General features: G+C 40.0%; 1 protein-coding gene across 1 annotated transcript; it reads left to right on the top strand.

Moving 5' to 3' along the window:
• Nucleotides 1-17,167: 17,167 nt before the first annotated feature.
• mlana (melan-A) lies at nt 17,168-25,248 on the top strand. The gene is made up of 5 exons (XM_060841659.1): nt 17,168-17,234; nt 17,492-17,589; nt 23,893-23,989; nt 24,475-24,591; nt 25,180-25,248. Exons 2-5 carry the CDS (start codon nt 17,516-17,518, stop codon nt 25,246-25,248), a joined length of 357 nt encoding a protein of 118 aa, XP_060697642.1. The 5' UTR covers nt 17,168-17,234; nt 17,492-17,515.
• The last annotated feature ends 1,551 nt before the right edge of the window (nt 25,249-26,799 follow it).

Below are 26,799 nucleotides of genomic sequence, written 5' to 3'. Positions count from 1 at the left end.
AAATGCCAGGTCTTACATAGAACATAGAACATAGAACATAGAAGGATACAGCGCAGTACAGGCCCTTCGGCCCTCGATGTTGCACCGACCGAATCCTACCTAACCTATACTAGCCCAATAACTTCCAAATGCCTATCCAATGCCCGCTTAAATGACCATAAAGAAGGAGAGTTCACCACTGATACGGGCAGGGCATTCCATGAACTCACAACCCGCTGAGTGAAGAATCTACCCCTAACATCTGTCCTATACCTACCACCCCTTAATTTAAAGCTATGTCCCCTAGTAACACCTGACTCCATTAGCGGTAAAAGGTTCTTAGTATCTACCCTATCTAAACCCCTAATCATCTTATACACTTCTATCAGATCTCCCCTAAACCTTCTCTTCTCCAATGAGAACAGCCCCAAGTGCCTCAGCCTTTCCTCATAAGATTTTCCTACCATTCCAGGCAACATCCTGGTAAACCTCCTCTGCACTCGTTCTAAAGCTTCCACATCCTTCCTATAGTATGGCGACCAAAACTGCACACAATACTCCAGATGAGGCCGCACCAGAGTCTTATACAACTGCAACATGACCTCAGGACTCCGGAACTCAATTCCTCTGCCAATAAAGCCCAGTACACCATATGCCTTCCTCACAGCACTTTGGAAAAAGGAATACAAGCAAGGACTATTTTCTAAACGGTGAGAAAATTCATAAAGCCAAAGTACAAAGAGATCTGGGAGTGCTAGTCCAGGATTCTCTAAAGGTAAATATGCAGGTTGAGTCCGTGATTAAGAAAGCAAATGCAATGTTGTCATTTATCTCAAGAGGGTTGGAATATAAAAGCAGCGATGTGCTTCTGAGACTTTATAAAGCTCTAGTTAGGCCCCATTTAGAATACTGTGTCTAATTTTGGGCGCCACACCTTAGGAAGGACATACTGGTACTGGAGCATGTCCAACAGAGAATCTCACAGATGAACCCTGGAATGGTAGGCCTAACATACGATGAACTGCTGAGGATCCTGGGATTGTATTCATTAGAGTTTAGAAGGTTGAGGGGAGAAGCTTACAAGATAATACATGTCTTAGAAAGGTGGATGTTGGGAAGTTGTTTCCCATTAGGTGAGGAAGCTAGGACCCGTGGGCACCGTTTTAGAATTAGAGGGGGTCGATTTAGAATGGAAATGAGGAGACATTTTCTTCAGCTAGAGAGTGTTGGTCCTCTGGAATTCATTGTCTTGGAGCACAGCCTTCAAGACAGAGGTTGATAAATTCTTGATCTTGCAAGAAATTAAGGGATACAGGGAGAGTGTGGATAAGTAGACTTGAAATGCACATCAGCCATGATTAAATGGTGGAATGGACTTGATGGGCCAAATGGCTTTACTTCCACTCCTATGTCTTATGGTCTTATGGTCTTAAGCATTTTTCTTAATCCAAATAAATAATGGCAAGTTCATAACTCAGATACGTTAAGTTATTATAGTCATAGAGATGTACAGCATGGAAACAGACCCTTCGGTCCAACCTGTCCATGCAGACCAGATATCCCAACCCAATCTAGTCCCACCTGCCAGCACCTGGCCCATATCCCTCCAAACCCTTCCTATTCATATACCCATCCAAATGCCTCTTAAATGTTGCAATTGTACCAGTCTCCACCACATCCTCTGGCAGCTCATTCCATACACGTACCACCCTCTGCGTGAAAAAGTTACCCCTTAGGTCTCTTTTATATCTTTCCCCTCTCACCCTAAACTTATGCCCTCTAGTTCTGGACTCCCCGACCACAGAGAAAAGACTTTGTCTATTTATCCTATCCATGCCCCTCATAATTTTTTAAATCTCTATAAGGTCACCCCCTCAGCCTCCGACGCTCCAGGGAAAACAGCCCCAGCCAGTTCAGCCTCTCCCTGTAGCTCAGATCCTCCAACCCTGGCAATATCCTTATAAATCTTTTCTGAACCCTTTCAAATTTCACAATATCTTTCCGATAGGAAGGAGACCAGAATTGCACGCAATATTTCAACAGTGGCCTAACCAATGTCCTGTACAGCCGCAACATGACCTCTCAACTCCTGTACTCAATACTCTGACCAATAAAGGAAAGCATTCCAAAGGCCTTCTTCACTATCCTATCCACTGCAACTCCACTTTCAAGGAGCTTATGGATCAATTGTTATCTCTTCTCAGAATTATTTGCCTCGATATTTGGTGTTAATAGTATGGGAACAGGAATTATTATATGGTATATCATATCATATTATCATGCAGCATCAAAGACTTGTAGAGACTGATTTTCACAGGTGAATGTAAAACATCCCACAGCATTAATTTAAAGCGAAGGGGAGTTATCATTTACAGGATAGATGTAGAAAGGTTGTTTCTTCTTCGGGACAGTTGAGGATCGGGGGCATAATCTCAAAGTTAGGAGTCAGCCATTTAAGACAGAGTTGAGGATGATTTTCTCTCTCGGATAGCAGTCTTTCTGTGGAATTCTTTACTACAGAGACCTGTTGAGACTGGGTCATTAAATATTCTCAAGGCTGAGATAGCCAGATTTTTGATCAGTGAGGAGTTATAGGGGTTATGACAGGAAAGTGTAGTTGTGGATAATTAGATCAGCCATGATCTCGTTGAATGGTGGAGCAATATCAATGGGTCAAATGGCTTGTTTCTGCTCCGTTGTCTTATGGTTTTATGATCATCAACATCACTAAAGCAGGTTATTGGGTCATTTATCATATTGCTGTCTATAAAAGGTTGCCACACCCTGACTAACTGCTGTGATGCCTAGATTTCAACAGTGACCACACTTCATATCATAGTTAATTAGTTTTAAACTGCTTCGGATGGCCAATGGTCATTAAAGGTGCTATATAACTGTAAGACTTCCTTATTTTGAGGGACTTGTGATCCATTTCAAGATTCAGATATCCATCCTGATCGATGACCTTTCATCATAGCCACACACCCTATCCTGTGAGTGTCAAATTGAAAATGATTGCTCTTAAAATCATGGCAAAGGAACAAAAAGTCTCTAACAGGTTCCAAAATGAATGTCTCACTTGTCATGCTACCCTTTTATTTATCTATCTCAATTTGCTCACTTTTATCCATATCATCTGTTTCCAGAGGTAAATGTCAATGCTGGATCCTTCTCCTGTGTTGGGCACCTCTATCTTTGAGGTAATTAGATTATAATCTCACTATTTTAATTCTCCAGACCTTTACCGTTATATTATATTAGTGATTGTCTCTTCCAGCCAATACTGCCTCTTTTATTTTTGGTTTACCCCCTTCTTCTATTGCCTGAAGATGTCTGCATTCTTCTTATTGTCACCTTCAATTAGATGGCTTTGTTTCCCTTAAGCCCATCTCTGAGAGACAATAGTACATACATAGACAAAGATACTGGAGAGACACTTCGAGATCTGTAAAACTACAATTCATTTATTAAATACTTAAACAAATAGCACACCACTTTCATCTTGTAGAGATATTCAATCACTGTTTTTCACTACCCTGATTTCTGTACTCAACTCAAACATTATTACCCAGGAGAGTTTGCAGCAGGCCAGACTGATACTCTGCTGATGTCTTCACCATACCTCCTGACAAAGGTCTTGCGCAATGTGAATCTTTGAAGTGTTGCTGAAATAAAGGATTTCTTCAGGCTCTTCATACACAGTATGAAGACAGACCAACAAGGGGCGAGACCACATTAGATTTGGTACCGGATAATGAACCCGGCCAGGTGTTAGATTTGGAGGTAGATGAGCACTTTGGTGATAGTGATTAGAATTCAGTTATATTTATTTTAGTGATGGTAAGGGATAGGTACATACCACAGGGCAAGAGCTATAGCTGGGGGAAAGGCAATTAAGATGCGATTAGGCAGGATTTAGGATGCATAAGATAAGGAAGGAAACTGTAAGGGATGGGCACAATTGAAGTGTGGAGCTTATTCAAGGACCAGCTACTGCGGATCCTTAATAAGTATGTACCCATCAGGCAGGGAGGAAGTGGTCGAGCGCGGGAGCTGTGGTTTATTAAGAAGTTAAATCTCTAGTCAAGAAGAAGAAGAAGGCTTATGTTAGAATGAGATGTGATGGTTCAGTTGAGACGCTTAAGAGTTACAGGAAAGATCTAAAGAGAGAGCGAAGAAGAGCCAGGAGGGGACATGAGAAGTCATTGGCAGATAGGATCAAGGAAAACCCTAAGACTTTCTATAGCTATATCCGGAATTAAAGAATGACTAGAGTAAGATTAGGACGGATCAAGCATAGTAGTGGGAAGTTGTGTGTGGAGTGAGAGGAGATGGGGGAAAGCGCTAAATGAATACTTTTCATCAATATTCACGGTAGAAAAAGACAATGTGGTCAAGGAAAATACTGAGATACAGGCTACTAGACTAGGTGGGATTGAAGTGCATAAGGAGGAGGTGTTAGAAATTCTGGAAGGTGTAAAAATTGATAAGTCCCCTGGCCTGGATGGAATTTATCCTAGGATTCTCTGGGAAGCCAGGAAGGAGATTGCCGAACCTTTGGCTTTGATCTTTATGTCATCATTATCTCCAGGAATAGTACCAGAAGACTGGAGGATATTAAATGTTCCCTTGTTCAAGGAGGGGAATAGTGACAACCTTGGAAATTATAGACCTGGGCGCCTTACTTTTTGATTGAGGGTAAGGTGTTGGAAAGGGTTATAAGAGATAGGATTTATAATCATCTAGAGATAAATAAGTTGATTAGCGATAGTCAACATGGTTTTGTGAAGGGTAGGTTATGCCTCACAAATCTTAGTGAGTTCTTTTAGAAGGTGACCAAACAGGTGGATGAGGGTAAAGCATTTGATGTGGTGTATATGGATTTAAGGAAGGTGTTTGATAATGTTCCCCATGGTAGGCTATTGCACAAAATACGGAGGCATGGGATTGAGGGTGATTTAGCAGTTTGGATCAGAAATTTGCTAGCTGATAGAATGCAGAAAGTGATGGTTGATGGGAAATATTCATCCTGGAGTTCAGTTACTAATGGGGTACCACAAAGATCTGTTTTGGGTCCACTGTTGTTTGTCATTTATATAAATGACCTGGATGAAGACGTAGAAGGATGGGTTAGTAAATTTACAGATGACACTAAGGTTGGTAGAGTTGTGGATACTGACAAAGGACATTATAGTTTACAGAGAGATACAGATAAGCTGCAGAGCCGTGCTGAGAGCTGGCAAATTGGGATTAATGCAGAAAAGTGTGAGGTGATTCACTTTGGAAGAAATAACAGGAACGCATAGTACTGGGCTAAAGGTAAGATTCATAGTAGTGTAGATGAGCAGAGAGATCTCAGTGTCCAGGTACATAGATCCTTAAAAATTGCCACCCAGGTTGATAGGGTTGTTAAGAAGACATACGGTATGTTAGCTTTTATTGGTAGAGGGATTGAGTTTCGGAACAATGAGACCATGCTGCAGCTGTACAAAACTCTGGGTCGGCCACATTTGGAGTATTGTGTACAGTTCTGGTCACCGCATTATCGGAAGGATGTGGAAGCTTTGGAAAGGGTTCAGACACGATTTACTAGGATGTTGCATGGTCTGGAGGGAAGGTCTTACGAGGAAAGGCTGAGGGACTTGAGTGTGTTTTTGTTCAAGAGAAGAAGGTTGAAAAGTGACTTAATTGAGACAAATAAGATTATCAGAGGGTTAGATAGGGTGGACAGTGAGAGCCTTTTTCTTCGATGGCAATGGCTAGCACGGGGGGACATAACTTTAAATTGAGAGGTGTTAGATATAGGACAGATGTCAGAGCTAGTTTCTTTATTCAGAGAAGTAGTTGGAGCATGATAGGCACCGCCTGCAACAGTAGTAGACTCGTCAACTTTAAGGGCATTTAAATGGTTATTGGACAGGCATATGGACGAGAACGGAATAGTGTAGGTTAATGGACTTCAAACTTATTCCACAGGTTGGCACTCAATCAAGGGCCAAAGGGCCTGTACTTTGCTGTAATGTTCTATGTCCTACAAGTCTCTGTGCCAAATATGTGCATTATTTAGAATTAGCTGTGCACATGACCAGTCCCGACCATTTTGGCCAAATGCATGCCTTATTTGGACTTATCCATGCACATGTCCGGGAGCAACAGGAGACAGAGCGGAGGTGACATTGGAGACAAGGAGGCTGCCGGATAGGTAAGGGAACAGAATACATTTGGGCAACAGCTAAACCCGAGTATCTCCCTCCTGCCCGAAGAGAAAGGACTCTGTAAGATAAGGATTTTTTTCTTTCTTTTCTTTCATATATTTAAGTGCATTGTTTGGTTTTAGTACGTTGATATATAGCTAAGCCTTACAATGGCAGGGGACCTCAGACCCATGGCATATGCCTCTTGCCTGATGTGGGATCTCAGGGAAGTGGCTGACATCCCTGACTCTTACATTTGCAAGAAATATGTCCAGGTGCAGCTGTTGTTTGACCGTATGATGGCTCTGGAGCTGCAGATGGACTCACTGTGGAGCATCCGCAATGCTGAGGAGGTCATGGGTATCATGTTTAATTAATTGGTCACCGCAGGTTAGAATTGCTGAGGGAGAGAGTGAATGGGTGAGCAAAAGGCAGAGAAAGAGTGGAAAGGCGATGCAGGTGTCCCTTGCAGTCATCCCCCTCCAAAACAGGTATACCATTTTGGATACTGTTGGGGGAGATGGCTCACCAGGGGAGGGCAGCAGTTGCCAGGATCATGGCACCGTGGCGGTTACTGCTGTTCAGAAGGGCAGGATAAAGACTCGTAGGGCCATAGTCATAGGGGATTCTATTGTAAAGGAAGTAAATAGGAAGTTCTGTGGCTGAAAAAGAGACTCCCGGATGGTATGTTGCCTCCCATGTGCTTGGGTCAGGGATGTCATCAATCGGCTGCAGAGCATTCTGAAAGGGGAGGACGAACAGCCAGTTGTTGTGGTGCATATAGGCACCAATGATATAAGTAAAAAACAAGATGAGGTCCTGAAAGCAGAATTCAGGAAGCTAGGAGAGAAGTTAAAGAGGAAGCTCAGGAGCGTTTTCTACAGCAGTATGTCAATAGGCTGATGAGGGAAGGGGAATGAGCCAGGCCAGGTGGTAGAAATTTCAGTGGGAATTTCTTTGAGAATAGTGACCACAATTCTGTAAATTTTAGAATACTCGAAGACAAAGATGTGAGTGGTCCTCAGGGATGAGTACTAAAGTGGGCCAAGGCCAATTACACCAAAATTGGGTAGGAACTGGGAAATGTGGATTAGACACAGCTATTTGAAGGAAAGTCCACATTTGATATGCGGGAGGCTTTCAAAAGTAGGTTGAAGATAGTGCAGGATAGGATGTCCCTTTGAAAAAAATGGATAGGAAAGGCAAGATTTGTGAACCATGGATGACAGGAGAAATCATGTGACTAGCCAAGAGGAAAAGGGAAGCGTACATGAGGTCCAGGCAGCTAAGAACAGAACATGCCTTGGAGGAATATTGGGAGAGTAGAACCAATCTTAAACGAGGAATCAAGTGGGATAAAAGGGGTCATGAAATACCTTTAGCTAGCAGACTTAAGGAGAATCCCAAGGCCTTTTATTCTTGGGAAGACACAAAAGGGTAACCAGAGAAAGGGTTAGTCCACTAAAGGATAAGGAAGGAAGATTGTGTGTCGAACCTGACAAAATGGGTGAGATTTTCAATGATTACTTTACATCAGTGTTCACTGAGCAATAGGAGGTGGTGAACGCTGAGATTAAAGATAGGAGTTTGTTTACTCGGAATCACATTGACCTAAGGCAGGAAGATGTGTTGGGTAGGCTAAAGGATATTAAGGTGGATAAATCCTCTGAACCAGATGGGAGCTATCCCAGGTTGCTGAGGGCGGCGAGAGAACAAATAGCTGGGGTCCTTACAGATATCTTTGTCACATCCTTAAACACAGGTGCGGTGCTGGAGGACTGGAGGGTTGTTCATGTTGTTTCCCCTGTACAAGAAGGATAGTGGAGATATTCCAGTGAGCCTGATGTCAGTGGTGGGAAAGTGGCTGGAAAAGGTACTGGGGGATAAAATTTATTTATAAGTGAAAAGAATAGGCTTATCAGTGATAGGCAACATGGTTTTGTCTGGGGTAGATAGTGTCTTACAACTTAATAGAGTTCTTTGAGGAAGTGACCAAGTTGACAGATGAAGGAGGGGTTGTAGATTTCATACACATGGACTTTAGAAAGGTGTTTGGTAAACTAATGGAGAAAGTGAAGTCACATGGTGTGCAGGGTATTCTAGCTAGGTGGATAAAGAACAGATTGAGCAATAGGAGACAGAGAGTAATAGTTGAAGGGAGTTACTCGAAATGGAGAAAGATGACCAGTGGTGTTCCACAGGGATCAGTGCTGGGGCCACTGTTGTTTGTAGTATACATCAATGATCTGGAAGAGGGCATTGTTGGTCTGATCAGTAAGTTTGCAGATGACTCAAAAATTGGTGGAGTAGCAGAAAGCATAGGGGACTGTCAAATAATACAGGAGAATATAGGTAGACTGGAAGACTTGGGTAGAGAAGTGGCAGATGGAGTTCAATCCAGACAAATGTGAAGTGATGCATTTTGGGAAGTCTAATTCCAGAGCGAACTATATTGTAAATGGAAGATCGTTGGGGAAAGTTGATGGGCAGAGAGATCTGGGAGTTCAGGTCCATTGTACCCTGAAGGTAGCTGCACAGGTGGGTAGAGTGGTCAAGAATGCATATAGTATGCTTGCCTTCAACGGATGGGGTATTGAGTATAAGAGCTGGCAGGTCATGTTAAAATTGTACAAGAGTTTGGTTCGGTCGCATTTAGAATACTGTGTACAGTTCTGGTCGCCACATTACCAAAGGTTTGTGGACGCTTTAGAGAGGGTGCAGAGAGGGTTAACATGGATGTTGCCTGGTATGGAAGGTGATAGGTATGAAGAGAGGTTGAGTACATTAGGATTATTTTCATTAGAAGAAAGGAGACTGAGGGTGCACCTGATTGAGGTCTACAAAATCATGAAGGGTATAGACAGGCTATGTAGAGATAAGCTTTTTTTCCCTGGGTGAGGGATTCAATAATGAGAGCTCAGGCATTCAAGGTGAGAGATGAAAGGTTTAATGGGCAGCATGTACTTTCCACAGAGGATGGTAGGTGCCTGGAATGTGTTGCCAGCAGAGATAGCAGAGGCAGGCATGATAGATTCATTTAAGGTGCATCTGGACAGAAGCATGAGTAGGTGGGGAGCAGAGGGATACAAATGCTTAAGAATTGGGCGATAGGTTTAGACAGTAGATTTGGATCAGCTCAGGCTTGGAGGGCTGTAGGGCCTGATCCTGGGCTGTAAATTTTCTTTGTACTTTGCTCTTTGTATGAGCAATGCCAAATGTTTTGTCCAAATGTATGCATTAATAGGTAGAGGCAGCAGTTCCTGATTTCCTGCAGTTTTAACTCTTCTCAGACCAGACTGACTCATTCTTATTCCATTCACATGACACATCATTGTTAAGCCTCTTATTAATTCCTGTTATCTTCAGCCTTTTCCAACACCCTCTTAATCTTAAAAAAATTCAATTTTTTTCTTGTAAAGTATGTCTTCGTTCACAATCCCTTTTCTTGTACAGGATCACAAACCCATTATTGAAAATCAAACCATAATTTCTCAGGTTGTCACTGAGCAAACCTGGAGTTCTTCCTCTCATGGAATCCAACATTGTAGTTCCTCATCTCTGTGCGGCCAACTTGTACCTGCTTCCCAACATCTACAAACACGAAGGCCTAGGAAAGTCCGTCACTTCTTAGTCAGTTCTTGCCCCAACAAACAAGTTTCTTCTCATCTTCAACACTTTAAAGAGAGTCAGGGGACAGAGGTGAGTGTAGGGTCCATCACTAAGGCCAGGAGGCTGAAAGGTCTGAAGGCAGACAATTTTTTCGAACTGGATGAACTACACCTTAGAATTCTGAAGGAGATAGCTGAGGAGATTGTGAAGATATTAGTGATGATCATTCATGCATCACTGGAGTTAGGGAGGGTTGCAGAGGACTGGAAAATGGATAATATAACACCCGTGTTTAAGAAGGGAGGGAGACAGAAGATAAGAAATTATAGGCCAATTAGCATGACCTGAGTCATGAATAAGATTTTACAGTTCATTATTAGCTATGAGAATATGGAATATTTGGACGTGCAAGTTAAAAAAGGGTTGATTCAGCACGGCTTTGTCAAGGAAAGGTCATGCCTGACAAATCTGTTAGAATTCTTTGAGGAAGATATGAGCAAATTAGACAAAGGAGAGCCAGTAGATATGATCTATTTGGATTTCCAAATGGCCTGTGACAAGGTGTCGGACAGGTGGCTACTACGTAAGTGCCATAGGGTTAGCGGAAAGATACTGGCATGGACAGAGGATTAGCTGACTGGTAAAGGCAGACACATAGTCGGGTCTTTTTTTCAGGATGGTAGCTGGTGACTAGTGGAGTTTCACAGGACTCAGTGTTGGGACCACAACTCTTCAAGTTATACATTAACAATCTGGAGGAAGGAACTGAGGACATTATTGCAAAGTTTACAGGTGATATAAAAATAGGCGGAGGGACTGGTAGTGTTGAGGAAGCAGGAAGACTGCAGAAGGAATTGGACAGACTAGAAAAGTGGGAAAAGAAGTAGAATATGGAATACAATGTGAGAAATGTGAGGTCATGCAGTTTGGTAGGAAGGATAGAGGTATAGACGAATTTTTGAATGGGAAAGGCTTCATAAATCTGAAGCACAAGGGATCTTAGGGGTCTGTTCAAGATTCTTTTAAGATTAACATGCAGGTTCATTTGGCAATTGGAATGCAATGTTAGCACTCATTCTGAAAAGACTGGAATACATGGGCAGGCTTGTACTGCTAAGGATGTATTAGACTCTGGTCAGATCAGATTTGGAATATTGTGTGCAGTTTTGGGCCCCAGATCAAATTGCTTTGGGGATAAACACCAGTCTCAGAGTCAGAATCGGGGTTCAATGACAGAGTTTAATGCATAAGGAAATAGCAGAGATCCGGGGAGAGAAAAACACCAACAGCACAGTGCTCAGCTGCGAGACTTCTCTCGACCCAAAGCACATCAAGAAACCTTTCTACATCTTGTGATACAATTGGTCAGTGATGAGATTATTGTCTTTGTAGCATGGTTTGTTTATGGCAATCATTGCAGAATCGTTGATCGTTTCGATACAGCCTTTGTCAGTTCCAGCACAACCTTTGTTAATTTCAAAGTGGTCATTGTCAGTTTTAATGTCTGCACAGAAATCCATTGCTGTAGTAATGGGCACTAATCACTCTTCCTGAGAAGGACGATTACTGCAACCCTGGCTATTAGCATTTCAAATTGAGTCTGTATCAAGCTGTTAGCATTTCTGTAAGAGGTGTTGGCTGGACCCAGACACTTCAGCAGACAGTGTTCATTACTCGTGTGTATTCTCTCCTCCACTCGCCTTAAACTCCTCAACTGGGTTATGACTGCATTGCGCTGGCATTCTAGTGGCCCCAGGCAGTGTCTATATCTGCTGTGCTGTTTCTCTCCATATTGCGATCCAGCAGCCATCTTGTGTGTCAAATTGGCCAGCTGATGGCTCAGAAGCCATCTTGTGTGTCGGTCTTCAGAAATCAATGGGCCTAGAAAATATATTGGTTACAGCAGGGAAGGGAAAGAGTTTGAGGTGGACCAGGTGAAGATAAGAAAGGAGAATATATCTGAAGCAATGGCATTGGAGGCCGTCCTGAGGGGCAATGGCAATCTGCTGGCATTGGAGGCCGTCCTGAGGGGGTTTACAAGAATGATCCTGGGGATAAAAAGCTTGTCAAATGAAGAGCACTTAATGACTCTAGGTCTGTCCTCGATGGAGTTTCGAAGGATGAGTGGGATCACAATGAAACTTTCAGAATACTGAGAGGTGATTGTAGAGAAGGTTCCACTAATTGGAGAGACTAGGACTGAGGGCACAGGTTCTGAGTGAATAGACAATCTTTTAGAACTGAGGTGACGAGGAATCTCTTCAGCCAGAAGGTGGTGAATCTGTGGGAGCCATTGCCACAGAAGGCTGTGGAGGTCAATTCATTTAGTGTATTTACAACCATGATAGATAGGTTTTTGATTTGTATGGGGATCTAAAGGTTACAGGAAAAAGGTGGGAGACTGGAGTTTGAAAATCATATCAGCCATGATTGAATGGCAAAGCAGGCTCAATGGGCCAAATAGCCTAATTTTGCTTGTATGTTTTCTGTTTTTTTCTCTCCTTGTCTAGTCCAAGACACTTCCAATTCCCCACGCCAATTTGACAGTTTTCATTTTTCTAGTCCTAACTGTTTTGCCAGGGATATCCTGGCCCTCCATGTCTCCATTGTCCACCAGGATGGCTTGAGAGGTCTTGGCATCATCTTTGAATGGAGGTCTAGCAAATCCTCATCCACCACCACACTCTTTTGACCTGGAAAATGTCTGTTTGCATTTGTGCAAATTCTCCTTTGACTATATGTGACCTATCTATGCCTGCCTTTTCATAGGAAACATTCTTTGTTCCACTCCTATTCTGGTTTCCTCTTTATCTAGCACATTGGTCAATGTATTAGTGCTCAACCAGATTGGAGATATCATTAACATTGCTTCAGATATATTCTCCTTTCTTATCTTCACCTGGTCCACCTCAAACTCTTTCCCTTCCCTGCTGTAACCAATATATTTTTCTAGGCCCATTGATTTAATCCAGTAATGAGTCTATTACAATACTCCCAATTTCTCTGTATCTATCATTTTTTGATAATACCACTGTCCCACCTTTTTTATTTTTCAAGTGAGATTTCCCTCTGCCATAATTGCCTGTCCCATTTATTTCCCACACTTTGCCCTCACACTCCCAGCTGCACAAGAAAGTTCCACTTTCCCTCAGTGGATTTTTGCCCACCTCATTTTCCAATCTTCACAGTAAAATTGATCAAGAATGGCTGTACTTCCAAAGATAATGTAGACAGATATATTGGCTATTCTGCATACTACACCAATACAGGCCATATTGACAACAATGATTGGCTAATCAGTTTTAAGTGCTTTAGATTGTGAGTTAAATGTTGTTCAAAACACAAGTCATATTGGATGTTTCCACATAACACTGTAATATGACTGGATAGCAGAATGAATCAAATTATTTTGGTACTTGAGCATCCAATCCAAAATGTAATTGAGCTGATAGGATGAACAGAATATCTTGATCATGACATTGGCTTCAGTCAGTAATACCTCAAACTCACTTCACACCTCAATTAGGAGTTCTCTTTCTTTCTGTTGGAAACTTAATATTCTACATTACAGTAACACAAAGTTTGTCCCAGAAACATTTTTGCTTTACACAATCAGAGTATAATAACTGACAATAACCAATTGTTAAGTGCAAACTGTCTATGTAATTTGCTGCCGTCCTTTTGAAGAGGGTAATGCTCTTGATGTGTATATGGATTTTTTTAAAAATAAAAGAGTTTGATAAAGTGCTTTTTAGAGAAAAGTTAGAGCTCATGGAATAAAAGAGACACACAAATATTAACTAGGTTGATATACAGAGCACAAAGATTACTTGCGAAGGATTTAAGATCATGCTTCCTAGGAGCAGTTTTAGAATCTATGTTCTTCCCAATACTTATCAATGACCTAGACTTTATGGGAATCACAATTTCTAAACGTGATGAAATGAAATTTGGAATTATTGTGAACTGTGAGGACGATGGTGTTAAACAGTTATTTAGTGGTATATAACTTGAGATTGTTGAAATAATGGCTTTTGTCAAAGGTTTTTGTCTTGCACTTATCAGGATTTTTCACAACAATACAAATTTAAGTGGAAAACCAACATTTATATTGCATGAGGAAAGCATTGATTATTTGGCAATTGGACTCTGATAGAGATAGTGCTGTGGAGAATGCACCCATTAACACTGATCGACAGTTAACAGCCAAGCTTTGTTAAAGTTTAGTCCAGGCAGGGATGATCAGTTGACCTACCCTGAGAAATGAACCCGCGAATAGGTGTCAACTGTTGCGTTGAATTGAAACAGATATAATACAAGTAAATAACATTTATGTCTGCAAAGAACAGGGTTCTGGGTCTGAATAAATGTAGCTTCTAGTATGATGAAGTGCACCACTTTCCTAACATCAACTGACTATCCTAAATTAGTTGTTCATATAATTATTCACACATGCAGTACTATTCAGATGTTGCCCAATTGCAGAATTACATTAATGTTGAACACTTGTGTTGTACATTTTGCAAGCACAGGCAGGTTGTGTAGGGTTAGTACCTTGATGCATATATCCAAAGGACATGTTATTTGATACAAACTGCCTGTCTTTAGGGCATACAGCCTACGTACCTGGCATCATACCAGCACTGAAATTCAAATAGAACATTACAGCATTTATGCAATAGCAGCATGTCTTTATTGGCTTGACAGTAGCTTCCTGTGAATGTTTGGACACGACCTGTATTGCTATATTTTCTGGAGTTTAGAAGAATGACAAGACATCTAAATGAGGTATATAAGATGCTAAAAGGTATTGGCAAATTTGATGCAGAAAGGATGTTTCCTCTTTTGGGGCAATCTTGAACAAGAGTTGATAATTTGGGTTAAGGGGAAGTAAATTAAAAAGAAATGAACATAAATTACTTCTCTCAAAAGGGTTGTAAGTCATTACTAGAGAGTGCAGTGGATGCTCAGCCATTAAGTAAACTGAAAGAAGAGATAGGCTGATTTTTAATTAGTAATGGGTTGAAGGGTGATGAAAAACAGGTAATAAAATGGAATTGAGGCCAAGATGAGATCAGCCATGATTCTATTGAATGGTGGAGCAGGCTTAAAGGGCTGTAATACATCCTCCTGCTCCTAATGGGCGGCACGGTGGTTAGCACTACTACCTCACAGTACCAGAGACCTGGGTTCAATTCCAGCTTCAGGCAATTGTCTATGTGAAGTTTGCACATTCTCCCCATGTCTGCGTGGGTTTCCTCCGGGTGCTCCAGTTTCCTCCCACAGTCTAAAAACGTGCAGGTCAGGTGAATTGGCCATGCTAAATTGTCTGTAGTGTTAGGTAAATTGGTAAATGTAGGGGAATGGGTCTGGGTGGGTTGCTCCTTGGAGGGTCAGTGTGGACTCGTTGGGCCAAAGGGCCTGTTTCCACACTGTAAGTAATCTAAAGAATCTAATTCCTATGTACCGCAGCAAGCAGCATGAATCAACTAGTTTCACCTACAGCTTAAATTGTAAGATAACTTATCCTAGCACAGAAATCCAAGGTAGACAGGACACTTCTAACAATCAAGGATTGATTTCAAAGAATTCAATGTCTTCCTTTTTCTCAATAGAAACTCATCTTTAAATAACTAAATATAAGTCAATAATAGGACAATTCATGCATAATCTTTGGCACGTGTGTACCTGATGGGCTGAATGGCTTTTGGCCTTCAAATGTTCCTACATTTTGTACTTTTTGCTGTTGCAGTTATAATTCTAAAGTTATCATGTATCTGTGTCAGTGTGGGGTAATACTCCAACTAACTGGGAGAGATGGTTTTGCAAAAGCATAACACGTCTTACATAAATAGAAGGTTTTTATATAAACTACTTTACATTGCCAATAAAATTATGACCATAGTTTCTCTACTGCAATAACACTTTATCTTTCAGCAATGTACAAGGCAAAGGAATCAGTATCTGTGCCTGCAAACAACATTTTCTAATCCTTTGACGTGATTAAATACTCCCAGTCATCTTAACTAATTCTTAAATACACAGAAGCAACAATGTGGTTGATTTGGACTACTCTCTTAAATAGCTTAGCAAATCATCCATTTGGATCAAACTGTTACAAAGAATTCTAATAATAAAGCAAATGAACCCAACATTAGCCTAAGCACTAAACAAAACAAAGACATGTCATGTCCTAGCAACCTGCCATATCCATCTCACTAACATGCGGGACTTGTACAAATGTTAGTACTTTTATTATCTCTATGCCCTGGCAAAGTAAACATTCATCAGCTAAAACTTTAACTAAAAAGATTTCAAATCATTAAAGGTGCACAGACAGCATTGCTAGCTATTGACATAGTCTTAATAGTAAGAATCGATTCTGGGTTACATGATAGTAATGATTACAATATCAGATTACAATACAATCAGGTAAAGATTGTTAATGTAGTTATAGCACCTGATATATTGGCAAAGTAGACCAGGAATCTCTTCTGCCCCTATTGCTTACCATTAGTATATGTTGGAATAATTTGCAGTTTGGCATTGTTTGGCCATATGGTGGATGTACCATACTTGAAGATCAAGTTCTGGATTTGGACCTGAACCTGGACCTTCTGGCTCAGAGATAGGGATGCTACCCACTGTGATAAGCTTACTCAGAGTTTATTTCAGAGTGTGGGTACGAGATCTAGGCTTCAGTTCACATAAGCTTTAATTATAGTTTTAAAGCAACAGCATGCATCACAAACTCTATCTTGGGCTTGACAGTGGGAACCAGTTATTAGAAACAATTTGTTGTAAATGGAATGTGGTTACCAATCCAAGATGCCCTCTGCAATCTAACAGTCTGTCTTACACCCTGGGCTCTCACAAATACCTATACAGATGTACCATCAAAAGACCAAAAACATGAGCTGAACAAATCCCAGCATGAAGTAGAAAAATTAAGAGCTGACATAGGCTCAGATTGGGATAGAAACCAATGCATAATCAGGAATAATGCTTAAGAACTCATGTATGAATGATATGAATCTCCTTGAATTATATTGAGAGAAACATTGTCTGCCTTTGGAACTGAAGCAATAATTAAATAAATCACATGCTGGAAAAAGCAACAAAGAGGTTCTGTTTGGACTCAAAACTAAATTTTGTTCTTCTGCTTATTCAGTGTTATTAAAACAGACAGTATATTGAATTGGTAGAATCTGCTAATAGTTCTCTTAGATTCTTGTATGTTGCTGTGCTGCTTATTCATGCCTATTAGAGCTAAGAAATGTCTAATGATCAGGTCTCAGTCTCATGATAGTCACGAGAACTCTGCTTAGGGGAGGGAGGAGAATATTAGCAATGATATGAATAGAGTCATACAGCACGGAAAAGAGTAATACCATTGCTGCTCAGTCCAGGAATCAGGAGTCCACCAGACATCAGCACCAGCTTCTAACACGGGTAAAGTTGCTACTTATTATTGGTACAATTAAATTAGCTTGTGTTTTGCTTTAGTTTTAATTCAATTGATTAACATTTAAACAGAGGAAATTTGTTCAATGTTCAACTGTTATTTAATATACTTCATAACTTGAGTATTCATAAACTTACTGAGTATCGCTGTGCTCACTGTGAATCAAATAGTGGAAAGATCTAGCATTTAACTATTTTTTATTAAGGGATCTGTGCTCATGTTTGTATTCTTCCCCCACCCCAAGACTGATTGACACTAAATCTCAGAGATGCCAAAAGGCGATTACATCATGCCAGGATCTTTTGGAGCTCGGAGAGGTGGACTTTACCTCAAATCAGAAGAGTAAGTTTGAGCATCCTTTACCAAGAAAGGCAGGCTTATTAATCACTTTCTGTACTGTAGTGTTGTTCTGAGAGTTTATAGTCTCTACCATTGGCATTATTTGATGGCAGTCTTCCAATTTTGCTAAATTGGGTCACGTATTGGATGTAAGTTTGCTTGCTGAGCTGGAAGGTTCATTTTCAGATGTTTCATCACCATACTAGGCAACATCAGTGAGCTTCTGGTGAAGCCCTGGTGTTAGTGACCCGCTTTCTATTTACATGTTTAGATTTCTTTGAGTTGGTGATGTATTTTCCAGTGATTTCCACAGGAAATGACATCACCAACCCAAGGAAACCTAAACACAAATATAAAGTGGGTCACTAACACCAGTGCTTCAACAGAGGCTCACTGATGTTACCTAGTATGGTGATGAAACACCTAAAAATGAACCTTCCAGCTCAGCAAGCAAACTTTCATCTAGAACCTCAAACTGAGCTACAAAGTCTTCTCAAAACTGGGTCATATATTCATTTGGTCCCTTAATTAAAACCTGCTTACATTCATCTGTGACTGTCAGAATCAACTTTAGAAATTCTATTGTGAAAGGCCACAGATTTAGCACAGTTGATTTTAATATTGCTCTGTTTGATTCGAGAGTGTGGTGCTGGAAAAGCATAGCAGGTCAGGCAGCATCCGAGGAGCCGGAGAATTGACTTTTTGGGCATAAGCCCTTCATCAGGTCTGAATGGAGACCACACTGGACCATTCCTGATCAAAGGTTTATGCCCGAAACATCAATTCTCCTGCTCCTCGGATGCTGCCCGACCTGCTGTGCTTTTTCAGCTCCGTACTCTTGACTCTGATCTCCAGCATCTGCAGTATTCACTTTCTACTACTCTGTTATCTGATTGTCAATTTAAGCTGTGACCTAATTAACTTGTGTCTTCCAAGTTTTTACTATTGTTGCATGGAAACAAACATCTTTTCTGAATTCTTGGAGAGGCTGTAAATGTATTACTATTTTGCAAACCTTCTTGCAACCTATAATGCAGATTTAAAATAGTAAATGTGGATTGTGCCCAGTAACCTTGATAGTATTATTTTTAAAAAGTCTATACTGAATTATAGACAATTAGTTGCAGCTCTACAACTTGCTAGCAAATACAATTTGTACATGGAATTCATAGTAGCCTCTTTAGTGAAAAGGTTCATTTATAAATGATGAAAAGGTTCATTTATAAATGATGAAAAGCTAGATAACCTGAAGGAGAAAAGAACAAAGGTATGTGATACAACAAGATAGAAGTTATATGACAGCAGACTCGGGTTCAACACAGACAAGGGCATTGAATTTCTGGAGATAGATGTCTCATTTCTGTACTATACATAGAATATAATTCTCCCAGATTCAAAGTTTTACAGCAAGAAAACAGGACCTTCAGCCCATTGTCTCCACACTGGTCGTCAAGCATTTATCTAACCCACTTGGCTCTGTAGTTTGCACACTATGGCATTTCAGGTGTTCACCTAAATAGTTACATTTTCTAAGAGTTACCGCTTTTATTACTTTTTCAACCTGTGACTTCAGGTAAAACCTATCCTCTGGGGAAAAAAATCCTCAAATCCCCTCTAAATCTCCCCCCTCACCATTCTAGTTTGTCTAAGAATATCAAGGCTTAATCCTTGATTTCTATGCCAACACTGCATCTCTATTTGCTACACAGATCAAAGTACTTTTTATTCCCCCAAAAGTTCACATTTGCTTCAATCTGGCTAGAATTAGACTCAGATTTCCAATGTTAATGGATAGAGAACAAGTAGGCAACTTATTTGTTAAATAAATCTACATTATATTTTAAGAATAGAACAGTCTTTACTATCACTTTTTTTCATAAATCTGTTCAGAGATGTTATAACACATCTGGAGTAGATGCAACTTGAACATTGTTGAGTTCTAGTGGTAGTGCTCCAACCTTTGGGCTATGAAAACAAAGTACAAATCTAAAACCTCACTAGTCTTCTAGGTTCCTACCGACATTGGCAGGTTTTCCCTAGTGGGCCTTATGTTTTCGCTAGTTATCCCCTAACGTACTGATAAACAGCTTTGGATTTCCTTTTTTTCTATTTGCTAATGGGTTTCCATGCCCCCATTTCACTATTTTTTTTAGTAACCCCCTGAACTTTCTATAGTCCCTGTGGGCTTCTGCTGTTTTGAGCTCTCAGTCAGAAAATGTGAAGTTGTTCATTTTGGATAGGAGAACAAAATAACAGATTATTATTTAATTGGAGAGAAACTGCAGAAAGCTGCGACACAAAGGGATTTAGGTGCAGATCAGCATGAAAACTCACAAAGCTAGCACACTCGTGCAGCAGGTAATCAGGAAGGCTAACTAGGGTTGGTTTTTATTTCAAGGGGGTCCAAGTATAAGATGAAGGAAAGTTTACTGCAACTATCCAAGTTAATGATTACACCACAGTGGAGCACTGTGAAATGCAGCACTATTTCCTCTCTTGTGGGACTTTATATATGCTGGCTTAAAAAAAATTCTGCTGGACACATTTTAAAAATTTCTGCCCCTTTCTAAGCTTTTCACATTTTGTTGATCCTAGTTGATATTGCAAAAGTTGAAATCTACTATTACTACACTACTATTTTTACATTTCTGAAATTTGATTTCATATCTATCCTTTTTCTCTCCCTGAACGTTTGGTTCTCTATATAACACTCCCAGCAATATGGACTCCCTTTTAGATTTTTTAAAAACGTTCTACCTCTTTGGCTCATTTGAGGAACTTTCAAAAACATCATTCATTCCTATTGCAATAATTGATTCCTTGCTCAATATTGTTACACCATCTGCTCCTCCAGAATATAGAGTTCTGTCCCTCCCTCAGTCAGACCTCAAAGATAACACATCTCCATGTTTTGAGAAGGTTTGTAGCTCAAGTTGAGGTTCTGGATGTAGGTTTGCTCACTGAGCTGGAAAGTTAATTTCCAGACATTTTGTCATCCTACCAGATAACATCTTCTGTGGGCCTCCGGACGATGCTTTAATGATAATTCCTACTTTCTATGTTTGGGTTGGTGACGTCATTTCCTTGGGTTGTCATTTCCGGTTCTTTTTCTCAGGGGGCTGGCAGATGGTGTCTAACTCGATGTGTTTATTGATAGAGTTCCAGTTGGAATGTCATGCTTCTAGGAATGTTCGTGCGTGTCTCTGTTTGGCTTGTCCTAGGATGGATGTGTTGTCCTCCCTTATCTGTATGTAAGGATTCTAGTGAGAGAGGATACATGAATATTAACTAGCCACAAAACAACATGATTTTCTCTCACTAGTATCCTTACATACAGATAAGGAAGGAACACCACTTCGACTGGGACAACACCTCCATCATAGGATAAGCCAAACTGAGACACGCACAAGAATTCCTAGAAGCATGGCATTCCAACCGGATCTCTATTAACAAACATATCGAGTTAGACCCCATCTATCACCCCCCTGAGAAAAAGAACAGGAAATAGCATCACCACAGGAAATGACATCAATCCAAACATATAAATAGAAAGCAGGAATTATCAGCAGTGCTTCACCTGGAGACCCACTAAAGAGGTTACCTAGTATGGTGTTGAAACGAACCTTCCAGCTCAGCAACAAACCTATATCCAGACATCCTCATATTAATCAACACACTCAATTCATTTGCCTTATCTGCAAGACTCCATGCATTGAAATAAATGTCATTCAAACTTGCCATGCTCCCTTTTGTCTTAAGTTGAAAATGTGCACTTTACCTGCCAGACTGACTCAATTTTTCTTGCATAGTTATCGGTGCATCATCTCCAACCATACTTCCAACAAATTTAACTTAAACCTCACCAACAGTACAATGTTCCCCATCTCACCCTGCAAGCATGTTGGTTCCTCTGTTGTTCAGGTGCAAAATGTCAGACTTGTCTAGCTCCCTCCTTTCTCAGAAATAGTCCCAGTGCTTCAAGAATCTAAAGTCCCCTCTCCTGCAGTAACTCTTCAGACGCACATTCATCTGTTCCATCCTCTTGTTCCTACACTCACTAACACGTGGCAGTGGAAGTAATTCAGAGATTAAACAGTGGGATCTCAAAGGCTGTAATCTGCTACAGAACATTCTAACATTTTAATGCACAACCTCATTCCTCTTTCTACCCATATCATTGCCAGGTATGTGACTCAAAATCTCTAAATGTTCCATCTCCTGCTTCAGATTTGCCTACAACTGTTCAGCGCGTTCTTTGACGTTGGCCCCCCACAATCCTGGAGTAAAATCTGTGGCCACAGAAACACTTGTCTGAACCCTTCGTTATCATTCTCCCTGATTTTTCCCTCCCCTTGTACAACTTTGCTCCGGGCTGCAGTCCTCAGAGGAAAATCACAGTCACTGTATTCCAACACTGAATTATCTGTTCTTTAATGAGACTCTCTCTGGAACTTTCCGGAATACCTGCCTGCTTCTCATCATCTGATAAATGGTCACCAATTCTTTCTCTAACTGTACTTCCTTGAGCTAGAGGTCTAAAAAAATGAGATCTGTGTAATATTCAGCCTCGCAGATGCTGTGCATCTAGCCAATGCTCAAGCAATGAGAAATGGCCCTCAAACTGGTCACATATCCTGCAGATGCACTCTTTTAAATAAGCAAATGACTTCCCAATTAGAGGCTGTGGAACACACAGTACTGAACTTTTCTGCATATCGAGTTAAAATACTCTTGACCTAAATTTAAGCTAAGTAGATAATGGTTTCTCATATTTTAAAAAAAGCTAAAGTTGTTCCCTTTCCTTAATGCAACTTTAAATTAAAGAGAAACAACAGGGTGGCACAGTGGTTAGTACTGCTGGGTGGGTACCCAGGTTCGATTCCAACCTTGGGTGATCGTGTAGAGTTTGCATGTTCTCGTCTGTCTTGGTTTTCTGCTCAGTGCTCTGGTTTTCTGCCACCGTCCCAAGATGTGGGGGTTCGGTGGACTGGTCATGGTAAACGTGTGGTCGCAGTGTATGGGTGGGATGCAGTTCAGAGGTACATTGCAGACTTGATGAGCCAAATGGCTTCTTTCTGCATTGTGGGGATTCCGAGATTCTATAAACCCACTGACAATATGCTCACATCTTTGCTTTGCACTAATATCACTTCTTTCAGCCTTGGGTTCTGGTGGTTTTAGCTGCTCCAAATGAGCTTGAACATACATAAAACATTACAGCACAGTACAGGCCTTTTGGCCTATGGTTACGCTGACCTATGAAACCAATCTGAAGCCCTTCTAACCTACACTATTCCGTTATCATCCATATGTTTATCCAATGACCATTTAAGTGCCTTAAAGTTGGCGAGTCTACTACTGTTGCAGGCAGGGTATTCCACACCCGAGACTTTTATTGACATACTCTGCTGCCACCATTCACTTTCAGATTCCTTTACTCCCTGCTCTTCTTCAAAAGTGTCTGAAAGACTGAGCAAAAACAAAACATCTGAGCTTCAGATAAGAATAGGGAGCAGTTAACTCAGCTCAGTTGGCCAAATGGTTATAGTGCAATACAGAATGAATTCTAGAGTATGTGTCCAATCTGCATAGCAACTGAGATAATTCTCGAGGCCTGCCTCCTTCCCTTGATTCATGGTGATATTGTGGCATAAAACACCATTACAATCCTCAATCATAAGCATGTGTAAAGTAGCCACTATGGAAATATTGTAATTTCTATTATTTCTAAAAATGCATTTGCATTACGAGAGATGTATGTCAGTTTAGAATGTCATGGATCCAGCATCTCACTGTCCTCCATCGCAGGTTGACTCAAGTCTTCAAAAAAATCTTCTCCGTGCATCTCAGCTTCTACAGACCAGAAACATGAGTGCATCACTAAACAACAAAAAAACACAAAGAACTTTGGATGTTGGAAATTAGAACCAAAGAGAGAAATTGCTGGAAAAACTCAGCAAGTCTGGCAGCATCTGTGGAGAGAAAGTAGAGTTAACAATTTGGGTCCAAAACTGAATAGAGTCCAAAACCACAATTTTGAAACCATTGACAAAGGTGACAGAATATACGTTGATGGGTTAATATGAAGGGTCAGCCATGATTTAATTGGTTTAGTGAAGGGTTGCACAATCTAGGAAGTTGTAAAGACTGAAAAGCCTATATTAACTTTTCCAAATAATCACTGCTAAGAGATGTACTTTTTGGAAAACAAGAAATGAAAAGATTGCATTTGGTATTAGAGAAAAGAGAGAGAACCTTAATACGATACTTGAACTGATAGTTCTCTTTTTCTTCCCCCCCTTTCAGGATTATTGGCATTGTTCTTCTGGTTATAATTCTTGTATTTCTATTGATAATTGGATGCTGGTACTACAAGAAACGTAATGGATACTTAATTCTCCAGGTAACCTAAAAAAATGGCTATTTGACTGCAGTTGTATTCAATTTGAAGGTGCTGAGTATATTGTCAAGACAATTTACAGGGGAATAGTATGCCCTCCACAAATGAAATATAATGTCTGATTTTTAATTGTTTAGTGGTTAGGTCAGACCTCATGTGGTTTTAGTGTCAAGATTTCAGCAATGCCAAATCCCATTAGTTTATGGACATTATTCTGGATCGTTGTTCAGTCTTGATTGTACTTGAATTAGCAATTGAATATAGGAGAGATTAACACGAATTGCATTATAATTCCCTGAATATTTTATAGCAAGGCAAAAATCAGCTAAACCAGGTAAATATTTAGAAGCAAACAAGTCTCAAATGTGGGAATTGAAAAACCACATCCCAGTTAACTCATTTAGTTATGTGCTGCATTGCCTATTTGATATTGCATGATTGGGATTTCACTCTTCAAGCTGTACTCATTAATAAACATCTAATTTCAGAATCGACACTTGTCTAATGCTGTTATGGGTTCTTTGATGGCAAGATACCATGACAGTGAAGAAGGAACTCCACTGGAGAATAAAGCATCATTGACTGATTTCATGAATTCAAATCTGGTAAAAAGTTTTCCCCCAAAAAACTTATCTAATACCTTTCAGACTTGGAATTTTGCACTACATTACTTACAATTTTGGCTCTTCTGGAAAACTGAAGAGGTGGCATTTTGTGTAATCAAAAAGATTGAATTTTAACACCTGGTGTTAAAATATGATCGCTCTGAATAACAAATTCAAAAGCAATGTGCGTAAACCAATCAGAACAGAAGTAGATCTCTCAATGAGATCATGGCTGATCTGCGGACAACCTCGTATCCCTTAATATTTTTGCTTAACAAAAATTCATCTCAGATTTAAAATTAACGACTGATCTAGCATCAACTGTTATTTGTGGAAGAGTGATCCAAATCTCTACCACAGTGTGCAGAAGGGCTTCCTGAAAGTTCCTACAGCCTAAATTGAAGCACCTTCATACTTTTCAATAATTTAATTAAAGATTACTATGCTCCCACATACCTGTACAAAACAAAAATGTTAAGTCTGTTGTGAATGTCATAAATCATCCATCAATTCCTGTTGATTTAATCTATCAGATTAAGCATGCAAGTTAGCGTTAAAAAAATAATTGTGATTATCTTCTCTTAACAGATTCCAAATGCTCCTCCTCCATACGAGAAAAATGCTTCAGAACAACTTCCACCAGAATATTCCCTTTAAATTGTCAATGGTTATTAATCCAATGCTTCTGATGAGTTATTATCCCAAGCTTGGTTACACAGCAATGTAATCTTTGTTTTCATTTCACATTAGTTGCTCAATTCTGATTTTTGCGTGAAATAAACTGAAATTAAGTAACCTGTTTAAAATTTGAATTGCATTTAGCAAGGCCCTTTAAAAATTTCACCAGACAAAAGCCCGATATTTATTAAAATGTTTGAACTTTTACTAACTGAACTACACAGGAATCATACACATTAAATATATGTTATTATGTGAATTACAACTAGTGATCAGAAGCTTGACTTTCTTTAAGATGGAAAGCAAACTGTGGATTTACAATCAGAATTTGACTTTGGGGAGCTGTTCAGAGGTCAACTTTGTTCCAAAAAAAATTAAATAACAGAACAAATGTTATTATATTAACTTCCCTTCTAGTAAAATTAAAAAAAAGGTCAACAAGCAATATTCACCTTAAATGGGTTTCTGCATCAAATCCTATGAAAATTATGGGGAGTTGGTTATTGAGTGAAGCTATGGAATTTCATTTTGCTTTTTAGCTATCAGTTCATTCATTAAATATTTTATTGTATTTTACCTAACATAAGATAATTAAGTGAGGAAATCGCAGGGAAGCTTCACATTGTTGAGGGGCTGTTTTGGCCAGCATGGTTAACACACAACATGCTCAAGTAGCAAACCACCAGCTGCAACCACTGCACTCCCGAATGTGCCACCAACGGGGAACGTAAAGTAAAACAAAAAACAGTTAATTTCCTTTTCTCTGCTCACCTCATCCCCAGACAACCCCGGTCCATCTTGTAATACATTTAGCATTGAATAATAGAAAGCCATTAGCAAAGATTTTGCACATTTATTACAAAAGTTCTTTCCCCCCCTTACTATCTAAAAATAGTAGGACAGAAATTTGGTCATTGCGATTATCTAGTCTAATATTAGTTGTAGGGAGGTATATAGGATCTTGCATTAGAGACAGAGTGACTGATACTTCGAGAAATGAGGTGATCAATACCAACCTAAACTTGAGAGGATACGTCATGTCTGATTAACCAAATTAAATATTCTTGAACAGGTTGCAAACATGGTTGGCGAGGTACTAACTATGGATGTTAACTCTATGAGCTGGAAAAAAGTGATGAAGTAGAGAGGAGGACAGTTCTTGCAACACAATGAAAATTGCTTAGAAAATCAGAGATAGACAAAAGTGCACACATGCTTTGATTGGCAGGATGCAATGTGTTCCCCATAAAATTATAAAAGGGATATTGATTGAAAAAGTGATTGGGCAAAACTGTGACAAATGAAGTTTGATGAAAGCAAGTATGTGATTATCCATTTTGGGCTGAAGAAGCATAGATAAGGGTCCTTTCTAGATGGTATGAAGTTAAATAAAGTAGATGTCCAAAGAATTTGGGGGTGCAGGTGCACAGATCTTTAAAATGCCACAAATAAGTGCAGAAAATAATCAAGAAAGCTAATAGAATGATAGCCTTTATATCTGGAGGACTGGAGTATAAGGATTTAAAAGTT

This window comes from Hemiscyllium ocellatum, chromosome 2 (assembly GCF_020745735.1).
Source record: "Hemiscyllium ocellatum isolate sHemOce1 chromosome 2, sHemOce1.pat.X.cur, whole genome shotgun sequence".
NCBI classification, from domain to species: domain Eukaryota; kingdom Metazoa; phylum Chordata; class Chondrichthyes; order Orectolobiformes; family Hemiscylliidae; genus Hemiscyllium; species Hemiscyllium ocellatum.
The sequence above is the reverse complement of the archived record's forward strand: the minus strand, read 5'-3'. Positions and strand labels throughout refer to the sequence as shown.